The following is a 12,016-nucleotide window of genomic DNA, read 5'->3' as shown; positions in this document are numbered from 1 at the left end:
CAAAAGCTGCGTCATTGGTCCAAAAATTCTGATCCCTCGTTGGTATAGAAGTGCACCACAGAAGCAGCTTTGCTAATTCACAAGGCCCAAGAGTTTTAACCCATTCAGTAAAGTTGTTTTTGAGCATAGTGTCAAAATACAACAAAAAATCTACAGGTTGCGGGGAAATCATGACCCCAATCCAGTCTATCTTTTAAATGCATCCAAGAGTTCCTGCCAGGAGGGTGCAATTGTTAAAATGTGCCCAAAATGTGCTGGGCACTGTGCTGATTTTACCATGGTGGAGATACACCACGGTCTATGCTCAAACTTATTAACAGATGCCTGAACATCAAAAGTCCCATGAATTAGCACAGTCACACAATGCTATCAATGGTAATCAATTATTCACTGGAACATGGCTAATAAGGCCTTGGGATGACTGAATTTAAATTAAAAATTTGTTCAAGTAATTACTGCAGCTGAACAAATAGACCAACCAGTGCTTCCAGTTAACTGCTGGTCACATCTTGTGTACCAAGGTCAGATCACTTGACTGAATTTGATTTAATTTATAGTAATGGCTACATCAGTATGCGAGACAGACCTGAGTGAGTCTTCAACCGATTCTGGGCGCTATGTGATTAACCCAACGAACAGGCGCAATTAGTAGAAACTTGCTTTTCTGACAGGGAATGTGGGTAGGGATTGGTGAAGAGTGATTCCAAACAGTGCAAAAGATCATGGAAACATTAGCGTAAGTGGTAATGAGCGCAACTCACTTAAATTTCCATCTTCTTCTAAAGCCATTGCATTCTATCCAGATTCCACTGTTATCATGTAGAAACACCAGGCCCTAATGTTTTCATGTGCTAATATTACAGTGTGATACCTACTGATAACTTCCTTCCCAGTGTCAACTTCTGAAACTCAATCACATCAGTCTATGAATGTATGTATGATGGAATACTCTCCACTTGCCTGGATGAGTGCAGCTCCAACAACACTCAAGAAGCTTGACACCATCCAGGATAAAACAGCCTGCTTGACTGGCACCCCTTCCACTACCTTAAATGTTCACTCTGTCCACCACCTATGCACAGTAGCAGCAGTGTATATCATATACAAGATGCACTGCAGCAATTCACCAAGGGTCCTTTGACAGCGCCTTCCAAACCCATGACCTCTAACCTCTAGAAGGACAAGGGCAGGAGATGTATGGGAACACCACCACCCAAGTTCCCTTCCAAGCCACGCACCATCCTGACTCGGAACTATCACTGGGTCAAAATCCTGAAATTCCCTTCCAACAGCACTGTGGCTGTACCTCCATCACATGGACTGCAGAAGTTCAAGAAGGCGCTTCACCATCACCTTCTCAAGGGCAATTAAGGATGGACAATAAATGCTGGCTCAGCCAACAACACTCATCCTGTGAACAAAAAAAAATATGTTTCATTACCAAATGAGTGGAAACTGAATTCTATTCCCTGAAGGGTGGGAAGAAAAATGAACTTAGGTAAACGTCCTGCTCCTGAACATTGTTCAAGGTCTGCTGTATTGGGGAGAGTTGGGTTGAGTGGCAATGCCAATGGTCAAGTGCACATCAGCATTCATTGCCTAGGCTGGCAAAGAATGGCAAGTTGGGTTAGATGCTGAAGAGCTGCCAACACATGGAATTATGCTCCCAGCCTGGGTTAACTTTGGGAAAGAAAGTTAGGAAACTGAGGGCAACATATATTTACATTTAAAAAATCCCCCTGGTTAATATAGCTTAGCATATCCATTTGGATTGGGTAGTAGAGATGGTGTTGATGTGCACCATAAAGTATTAATAGATATTCTTCACTCCCAGTGGGGAGGTTATGCTTGAAGATAGACAATATTACAATTCTCCAACCCTACTGTGCTGTGATGGGGCTACCACTTGGAGTACACAATTAACCCCTTTATCACTTCTGAACAAAGTCCCAGGAATGCTTACAATAGGTTTTGCAGTGAGGGGCAGTTGCTCAACCATAAATTGAACTGACAAACCCACTTACTTTTTTATTGCGTGTAGTCCATATGTGTCATCTCTTTTTCTCCCCTCCACAAACAGGTACCTCCCTGGTGCAGCACTTAATGACCGTGTTGATCAGTGAACATGATAGACTTTTCCCCATTAGTCACAGTGACATACTGATCCCTCAGCCCGAAGTGCCATCGATGGGCAAGCGCAGTCTGGTGGAGTGGGTGTCTGAAGAAGAGTGCGGAGAAACCAAGACTGACAATCAAGTGGGCAGCTTCTGCAACAGTGCAACCTCACTAGATGTGAACATTAGCACCCCTGTGACCCTTTCAAAAAATGCATCTCAGGAGCAAGCTGACAAACAGGTTCCTATAAGCACCAGCCCAAGCAGAAGACTGCAGACCCTCCCCGGGTGGAAATACTCTTTTAAACAGACTGGAGGAAGGTCTAGCAATGCCAAACTAGGTGGCTCGACTTTGGATATTCCGCATTTAACAGCCAGTGGAAATTGGCTGATGAATGGTTTATCATCGCTCCGAGGGCACAGAAGGACTTCATCTGGGGACAGGGTCAAAGAAACTGGGTCATCTCGCCTGTCAACTTATGACAATGTCCCATCATCAAGTGTTTCCTTGAGTGTTGGGGACAGGCAGAGCATCGCTAGTACCACATGGTCAACTTCATCCTGTGAGATTTCAGTGGTTGACTCTAGTAGTTCCGCTGTTTGCCATGAGAGTGACTCTTCAGTGCTCAACTGCACAAAAGTGGACTGGCCCGTGCAGGTCACCCAGCCACAGGGCGAGACGCAGAGGTTTGAGACTGGCAGTAGGATTGGGCAGTTTGATGTGTGCATCAGTAGTATGAGCTGCAGCGAGAACAGTGACTTGGCCACTGCATCGAATGACTCTGCCACATGTTCGAAAGCACTTCAGAGTCTGGTCACAGAGCTCAAGTCAGAACTGACCAAACAAAGGGCAGAGTACGAAACCAGGATTAAAAGGTGATAACAAGACACGTTACCCTCGAGTTACATGCATAACTGCTTTGCAAGAAACCAGGTTAGAGTTCAGCATTAGAATAAGGAATAAGTGGAATGTACAGGAACCAAATTGGTTAAAAATGTGGCTTTGCACTTGCAGTTTAATTAGGATGTACAAAATCCAAAGGTTTTCCAGGCTATGGCAGAGCAGTTTGGTGTAAAATATGCCGGCATCCCAGAATTGCACACTTGAAAACACATGTACTGTTACCACATAACATGTCCATCTGGCATAATTCCAATGTGGACCTTTCATCCCTAATTGGAATCAGAAGATGTAATGAATCAAACTTGCTGATGGGTCCAGACTAGTTCTCCCAGTGACTACAACAGCTTTGTATGGATCAATGTAGATTATATCACATGAATGGCAGGTTTTTATTTTTGGAACTCTACGCTAACTGCATTTGTTCTGAAGACAGGGCTGCTGTAATGTTTAAGCGATAATACGTACATTTAAACTGTACCAGGGAAAATAATCAATGGGGAAGGCCACCCTGTCACCGGCACTGGATGTGCCTAACCTCAGTTCCTCATGAGGGAGCAAAGACCCTGTACTGCTGCTTCAGCCAGACAACAGTGAATTTTAAAAGATTTCTTCTCCAGTAACTTAATTTTAAATTTTGAAACCCTTCTTAGTATCGATGATCATTTTAAAATAAGAATTCTGCTCTTCATGAATAGATTATGGTTTCTGAAAGTAGATTGTGGGTATTGCATTAAAAGCTACAGCAGGAACATAAATTTCTCATCAACTATTCCAAATGGCTTATTCCTGCCCTTCCTTTGAGTTCCAGTTGTCACCTCCCAACATACTCCATTCAAGACTCCCTAGTTCCACCTTTCACACATTGAAGTTTTCCCAAATCTCAGTTGTCCACATCCCTTGCTCGCCAGCAACCCTATCCTTGCCCTCCCGCAACCTTCAATATTGTCCCCATCCCCCAATACATCAATTTTTAAAATCCTGGTTTAAAAATTGACTGGGGATGTTTCACCTGGGATTTAGCTAGGCTTCCTCATAGCAAGTCTATTTGCCTCGAGGTGAGCTTTACGAATCCAGACAGACAAAACACGGGCAGTATCTTCAACAGGTGTTATCAGGCATTTCTCCTTCACAACCAGACCACATTCTGTTGTCAAGCTTTCAGAACACAAGGTTCCAGCTTGTTTAGTGATAACAAACAAAGCAGCTGACTGACTGACTGATCAGCCAAGTAGCTCTGAGCAATCTAAATAGCAGGATCTTCAAATAAATGTGTTTCTAGGAAGGGCACAGCATTACTGTTAAGTTTTTGTGGGCTATAGTTGTCTGCAGTGACATCTGTTTCCTGGTCATCTCCATGAAAGGCTCCTTAATGACGTTTCTAAATGGCTGATACAGTGAGGGAGTGTTTACACTAACTTTAGCCTTGTAGCTAAGGTGGTACCATAACATCAATGGCCGATTGTTCAGCTAATTTTAAAGTGCATTAAGTTAATCTCCCATTGGCACACCAGACATCGAAATTGTTTGATGTAGTATTAAGATGCCCACCGCATTGCTCCAATGTTATGGGACACAATATCTCAAAATGATGGCATAGTCAGCAGGGACCAAGTAGGAGCATCCAAGTCTACAGCATAGTGGGTACGCCCGTCTCTATTCACCAACCATGCGAATTGCTCCCATGTCGGGCAAGCTGAACAGAGTTGGCAGTGTTGTGTCATTATGTTCAGAAAAGAAAAACCCGTATTGATGCTATTTGAGCCAAGTCATCCAAAAGATGACACCTAAGACAATGCAGCACTCCCACAGCACCACGCTGAAGCGTTAGCCTAGATTATAGCCGAAGTCTCTGGGATATCACTTGGTAGATTGCTGAGGTGAAGGGGTTGTCTCATGACGTAAGGTTAAGTAGTTTGTTCCTGTACTCATTAGCATTTAGGAGAATGAGGTGAAGTAAGATTCAGAAGGGGTTTGCTAGGGTAGGTGCTGGAAGGACGTATCCTCCCAAAGAAGGAATCTAGAACTAGGCGTCACAGTTTCAGAATAAGGGGTCCCCGGTTTAAGATGGAGATGAGGAATTTCTCCTCTCAGGGTCATTAGTCTTTGAAATTCTCTTCCCCCGAGAGCTGTGGAGGCTGGGTCCTCAAGTATATTCAAGGCTGAGTTGGACAGATTTTTGATCTACAGGAGACAGGCAGGAAAGTGGAGTTAAAACCAATCAGATCAGCCATGATCTTATTAAATAGCAGAGAAAGCTCAAGGGGCCAAATGGCCTACTGCTCCCATTTCTGTGTTTTGAGGCTTGAACCTGTTGACACTGAGCAAACAAACTATCTTTTAAAAAAAACAGTGGCACATATCCTAAATGAACAACCCACTAAAACGTTTCCACTTCTCCTAGGTTACACATTTTACTGTATTTATGAATCACATTACACAGTCACTTTCCACATAACTTATATTTATATAACAAACTGTAGCAAAGCCAAAGCAAAAAGGTTGAGCCAGGAGCATTAGGAAGAGGCGAAGGACTAGGCCATTCAACCCCTTGAGCCTGCTGCACCATTCAGTAGGATCATGGCTGATCTGATCATGGCCTCAACTCTGCTTTCCTATCCGTGTCCCATAACCCTCAACTCCCTTGTAGATCAAAAATCTGTCTACCTCAGCTTTATATATTCAATATATTCAACGGCCAAGCCTCTACCGCTGTCTGGGGAAGAGAATTCCAAAGACCAACATCTCTCAAGAGAAGAAATTCCTTCTCACTGGAGTCTTAAGTGGGATGTCCCTTATTCTGAAGCTGTGTCCCCTGCTTCTAGATTCCTTCTTTGAGGGAAGGATCCTCTCAGCATTTACCCCGTCAATTAGGAATGAACCCAGTGACCCTTCTCTGAACTGTCAACCCAGTGACCCTTCTCTGAACTGTCTCCAAAACAAGTATTTCCCTCCTGAAATAAGGGGACCAAAACCATACGCAGTGATCTGGGTGTGGTCTCACCAACATCCTGTACAGTTGTACCCCCTTTTATATTTCATCTCCATTGCAATAAAGGCCAACGTTCCATTTGCCTTCCTAAGTACCCTTTGCTAACGTTTTTTGGTTCATGTACAAGGACACCCAGACCCCTCTGTACCACAGCATGTTGCAAGTTTCTTTCCATTTACATTATATTCTGCTTTCCGATTCTCTAGAAACATAAAAATAGGAGGAGTTGTTCATTTGACCCTTCGCGTCTGTTCCGCCATTCAATATGATCATGGCTGATCCTCTATTCCAACGTTGTACTCCCACTCTCTCCCCATACCCCTTGATACCTTTAGAATGTAGAAATCAATCTATTTCCTTAAATATATTCAGTGACTTGGCCTCCACAGCCTCTTTTGTAGAGAATTTCACAGGTTCACCATCCTCTGAGCGAAGAAGTTTCTCTTCATCTCAGTGCTAAATAGCCAACTCCATTGCCTGGGACTGACTCCTTGTTCTGGACCCCCCCAGCCAGAGGAAATATCCTCCCTGCATCCAGTCTGTCCAGCCCTGTCAGAATTTTATATGTTTCAATGAGATCCCCTCTCATTCTTCTAAACTCCAGTGAATACAGGGCTAGTTAACCCAATCTCTCCTCAAACGACAATCCTGCCATCCCAGGGATCAGTCTGGTGAACCTTTCTGCCAAAGTGGATAACCTCTCATTTTCCCAGATTATACTCCATCTGCCAAGCTTTTATCCGCTGACTTAACCTGCCTATACCCCTTTGTAGACTCTGTGTCCTCCTCAGAACTTGCTTTCTCATTTTTTTGTATCAGAAAATACACTGTCCCTTCATCCAAGTCATTAATATAGATTGTAAATAATTGAGGCCCCTGCACTGATCCCTGTGACATCCCATTAGTTTCAGTTTGCCAACCAGAAAATGACCCATTTATCCCACATTTTTCCTGTTGGTTAGCCAATCCTCTATCCACACTAATATATCACCCCCAACACCATGAGCTCTTATCGTGTAACTTTTATGTGGCGCCTTATCAAATGCCTTTTAGAAATGCAAATACACTACATCTACTGGCTGCCCTTTGTTGACCCTGCTTGATACATCCTCAGTGAACTCTAAAAAATGTCAACACTGGTTCTTGCCAACGTAAGATGGTCACCGATACCAGTCTGTGCATGCACACTGATCTGCACATGCGCACAAAACCAATGCCATCACTTTGCTGCTCCCCAGTCTACCAGAAAGCTTTAGATAGAAAATTAAAACCACAATGCTTATGACCTTTCAGATCTCATTACTTGAAGAGTATATGGATTTGATTTATTTATAAATTAAGAAATTCATTTGGCGACGTTGCGCAGATTGTGAACAATGGGACACTCAGAGAAGCAGCTACTGGGAGTTAATCACTGAAAGATACTGGCCTCAACACATGGGAACCTTGCCATATCCCTCACCATTCATTGCCTGTGTTTATGCAGCATCTCATAGTCTGCGACCTTAATTGCAGAGCTGATTCTGACCTGGCAGAACCTGATTTTGTTGCCATTGTGTCCCCCAATTGCTTTGTTATGATTATTTTATGCCAATAAGTTGTTGACTTTGACCATAGGGACAATCAGTAAAGTTAGGAACTCTGTCACTCGCAATGATGTCATGAGTAAAACAGTCCAACCGTGTAGGCACAGCGTGGGCAGCCACTTATCAAACACAATTTCCCTTCCATATAAAACCATGTGGTGTCTGCTTGATTGTATTTTGATTTTCTAACTGTTCTGCTACTACTACCTTAATAATGGATTCCAGAATTTATTCAATGACAGATGGAAAGCCAACTGGCCTATAGGTTCCTGCTTCCTGTCTCCCTCCTTTCATGAATAGGGGTGTTACATATGTGGCTTTCTAATCTACTGGGGCCTTTCCAGGATCTATGGATTTTGGAAGATTGCAACCAATGCATCCACTATCTCAAACAAAAACAAAAATTGCTGGAAAAACCCAGCAGGTCTGAGCATCTATGGAGGGAAAGACAGAATTAACATTGAGTCCAGGTGACTCTTCTTCAGCTACTCCTTCAAGACCCTAGGATACAGGTCATCAGGTCTAGGGGACTAGTCAGCCTTTAGTCCCATTATTTTCCTAGTACTTTTTCTTTAGTACTAATGATTGTTTTAAGTTCCTCCCTCCCCCTTGCCCTTGATTTTCTACTATTCATGAGATGCATAGTGTCTTCTAGCATGAATATGGATACAAAATACTTGTTCAAAGCCTCTGCCATTTCTTTGAGTGACCAACATTCACTTTAGCTACTCGCTTGCTTTTTATATACTTCAAGTTCTTAGCATTCGTTTTTATATTTCTTGAATCACTAAGTTATTATGCAGGTACAGCAAGTGATTAAGAAGGCAAGTGAAATATTGCAAGAGGAATGGAATATACAAGTTTGATGTTTTGTTACAGTCATACAGGGTGTTGGTGAAGCTGCATCTGGAGTACTGTGTTCAGATTTGGTCTCCTTATTTAAGAAAGGATATAAATGCATTAGAAGCATTTCAGAGAAATTCACTCGATTGATACATGGAATGAGAGGGTTATCCTATGAGGAAAGGTTGGCCAGGTTGAGCCTGTCTCCACTGAAGTTAAGAGTGAGGTTATCTTATTGAAACACAAAAGATCCTGAGGGGACTTGACAGGGTGGATGCTGAAAGGATGTTTCCTCTTGTGGCAGAGACCAGAACTAGGGGACACAGTTTAAAAATAAGGGAACTCCCACTTAAGACAGAAATAAGGAGAATTTCTTCTCTCAGAGAGTCATGAGTCCTTGGAATTCCCTTCACTGGAGAGTGGTGAAGACAGGGTCTTTGAACAGTTTGAAGGCAGAAGTTGATAAATTCTTGACTAACAAGGGAGTCTAGGTTACTGGGGGTTGGTGGAAAGTGGAGTTGAGGCCACAATCAGGTCACCCATGATCTTATTGAATCGTGGAGCAGGCTCAAGAGGCCAAATTACCTACTTCTGCTCCTTACACGTTTGTTCATATGTTGCTGTTTCTTCTATTTTTTAGTCATTCTTTACTGATTTCTAACCTTTCCTCAATCTTCTGGCCTACCACTTATCTTCACAACATTGCACATCTTTTCTTTCAATTTGCTAGCCATGGATGGTTCATCCATCTCAGTGTCTTTCTTTCTCAATTGAATACGTCTTTGTTGAGTATTATGAAATATCTCTTAATATCTGCCACTGCTTATCTACCATCTTGTCTTTTTTACCTATTTTTCCAGTTTACTATAGCCAACTGTCTTCATATCTTTTTTAATTTCCTTTAAGTTTAAAGCACTAGTTTCAAACCTAAATTTCTCACCCTCAAACTGAATGTGGAATCCATCATGTTATGATCACTCTTTCCTAGAGGATATTTCACAAGAGGATACATTTTGAAGACTATTGAATTCATATTTAAAGACAGAAAAATTAGACAACTAAAGAAACTAATAGTAAACTGAATTACTAAGAAAGGGAATTGGGTCATTCATGTAATCTGTACTAATTGCCTTTTGGAGGCTGCTCTATAAACAGCAATGTTATGAAAGCTTAGCCAATAGGAATTTCTTCCTTGTAATCAAAGGAAAACTCAAAGTTTTGGAATTAAGGCAATCCATGGTGGCAGAAGTTATTGTGGGAAATGCTGGCTACTCAGTCAAAAGCTCAGAATTTAGCAGAAACAGTTGAGTCTGAGGTATTGATGAAGAATATAAGGTGTTGGGACTGTTTTAAAAAAAAACTGCAGAGCCCCCTGTCAGACTGTAATTAAAATGGACTATAATTACTGAGTTGGTTGTTGAAACTCTCAGTAAGGTGAATGCTTTTAAATGAATTTGCAGTATTTCTGTGCAAATCCTGAGTTTTGTCTTTTGGACATTAGGAAATGAATGGAAAGGAGCATAGGACATTAGGAGGCCATTCAGCCTTTTGTGTATTTGCTGTCTTCTTTGCTACAGAAGTCAAGAACTTGAGCCACTGTCCTTTATCCCCCATGGCCTCTGCACCTTACTCCGCTTCAAATGTTTACATAGTTTCTCCCTCAAAAGACACAAATGCAGACAGACATGCCAAGGACTTCAACGTAAAATTAGGCTCCACCCTCAATAGGGTTCCAAAATTTTGGTTTTTGATAGGTGTTCAAAAACACACCTTTCTGCTCTTCCCCGACCTGAATCATGATAAATGTGGCACTGTCTCTCTAAATCTTGGTTTCTTGTCATCTTATGTCAGATGAAACTGTTGTTCCAACACATGTCTTATAAAAGGGCCTCCAATGTACTAACTATACATGCAATTCAATTATTCTCCAACTTGGAGTAATCCTTAATGGTTCGTTGAGTAATTGTTAAGGTTCAGTCCTTAGTTTGAGCTGAGTTAGGTAATCGGAGGTTAAGAAGACAATGCGGGTACTCGGCCTCAATACTCCAGAGTTAGGGGAAAGTCAGCTGGAGTCTCCACATCTTAATTGTTACCTAATAACCCCCGGTCAAAGTACAAGTGTGTGGATGTCAGATGAAGACCAGGCTTGCAAGCTTCACCGTGATGCTCCAATTTTTTTTTAAAAAAAGAAAGGGTTTTTTTTGTGGGGGGGGGTGCAGGGTAAACTTTCCTTCTTCAACTGTGTTTGACGTGTAGATTTGACCAAACAAAGTGAAGATTGTCTCTACCCAAACATGTATCAGCTAGTTCCACACAGACTGAGGTCACTTTCCCAGTATGTGAAGCTCTTAATGCTTTATTTATCAAAGTGCAGGCAGCCAGCTGCCATCTCCCACCTCTACAAACAGTGGTTGGCTCTGTCGGAACTGTGCACGTTATCAGAGACTGAAGGCAAAAGCCCCTCAGTTCTGCCAATTAAGGCTGATTGCTTTTGTGTCCAACACTGAGTACTAAAGGCAGCTTTCTTTAATAGAAATCTATCCCCATCTTTGTTGACAGCTTGCTATTTCTCTCCCACCCTGCTTCAGCCCAGGGTGCAGGCCAATGGGTCATTTGCTTTGGATTCACTGTCCTCATGGCAATGACTAGCAATGTTAGCGCCATGCAGAGACAAACCAACACAAGCTCTGATCATTGGCATACAAGAGAGTAAACATCCATTTTTCTATGGAAGGTTCATTTGCGAGTAGCCCCATCTAGTGGTACCAAGGCATCAGTCACTTCATTATCAATTTAATGATTTTTGCAATTCCATATTTCCTATGCATTTCTTCTTGCAGTACCTTGAAATATCTGGCCTACATTCCTCAGTTTTACCTTTGACTGTCCATGTTAATTTATTCATGAGTTGCTTTTAGTTCTGGAATTATATAGATTACCTTGCTTCACTTCTATTTTCGTTTCATAATTCTGACAGTCACAATGGGCTGAATGGCCTCCTCCTGTGCTATAAATGTTCTGTGTTTCTATGATGTACATGTGGTTTTCTTATTCAAAGTCTAATGATAATTTGTTTCATTTTGGATTGTGAAACTATAAAGGGACAAAGGTTGTCCCCAATCAGATGGGCAGAGGACAGATTTGAATTTAGGCTTCCGAAAAAGTTAATAAAATTCCAGCCTGAATCCCGAAACTCAGCCTTGGAAGATACAAGAATGTTTATCTAATCAGGAACTTCATTTGATTGAGAAATCTCGTTCAAGGGCTAAGGTACATAGAAGATGAAAAGAGCAGAAGAGAATGCATTGGAAGTTAGGGAATGAGTAATCAGCTGGCCAGTATGAATTTTAAAAGCTTGAAGCATTTTAAAAAAAAGGTTAACAGTGAAGGAGGTATGAAGTTAGCTGAAAAACTAAAATTTATGAAGAGGAGTTGATAAGTTCAAAATAAAGGAAGAAATAAAGGGAAGAGATGGGTGAGGAAAGATTGTGGCAACCAGTTGGCATCTTCTCAATGACGTAGGGGAAACTGAGTAATTTATTAAGAATTGCACATAGTACATACTTCCTGGATTATAAAA

The 12,016-nt window shown here is 41.9% G+C and overlaps 1 protein-coding gene across 4 annotated transcripts in view; it reads left to right on the top strand.

Moving 5' to 3' along the window:
• LOC121270898 (rho GTPase-activating protein 22-like) overlaps positions 1-12,016 on the top strand; it is a 370,801-nt gene that overhangs the window by 354,772 nt on the left and 4,013 nt on the right. For all 4 annotated transcript variants that reach the window (XM_041176476.1, XM_041176477.1, XM_041176478.1 and 1 more), the window contains one exon: positions 2,081-2,990. In XM_041176476.1, the coding sequence (XP_041032410.1) occupies positions 2,081-2,990 (910 nt within the window). The remainder of the gene's footprint in view (positions 1-2,080; positions 2,991-12,016) is intronic.

This window comes from Carcharodon carcharias, chromosome 28 (genome assembly GCF_017639515.1).
Source record: "Carcharodon carcharias isolate sCarCar2 chromosome 28, sCarCar2.pri, whole genome shotgun sequence".
Taxonomy (NCBI): domain Eukaryota; kingdom Metazoa; phylum Chordata; class Chondrichthyes; order Lamniformes; family Lamnidae; genus Carcharodon; species Carcharodon carcharias.
Note: the sequence above shows the minus strand (reverse complement) of the source record. Positions and strands in the feature narration are given on the sequence as shown.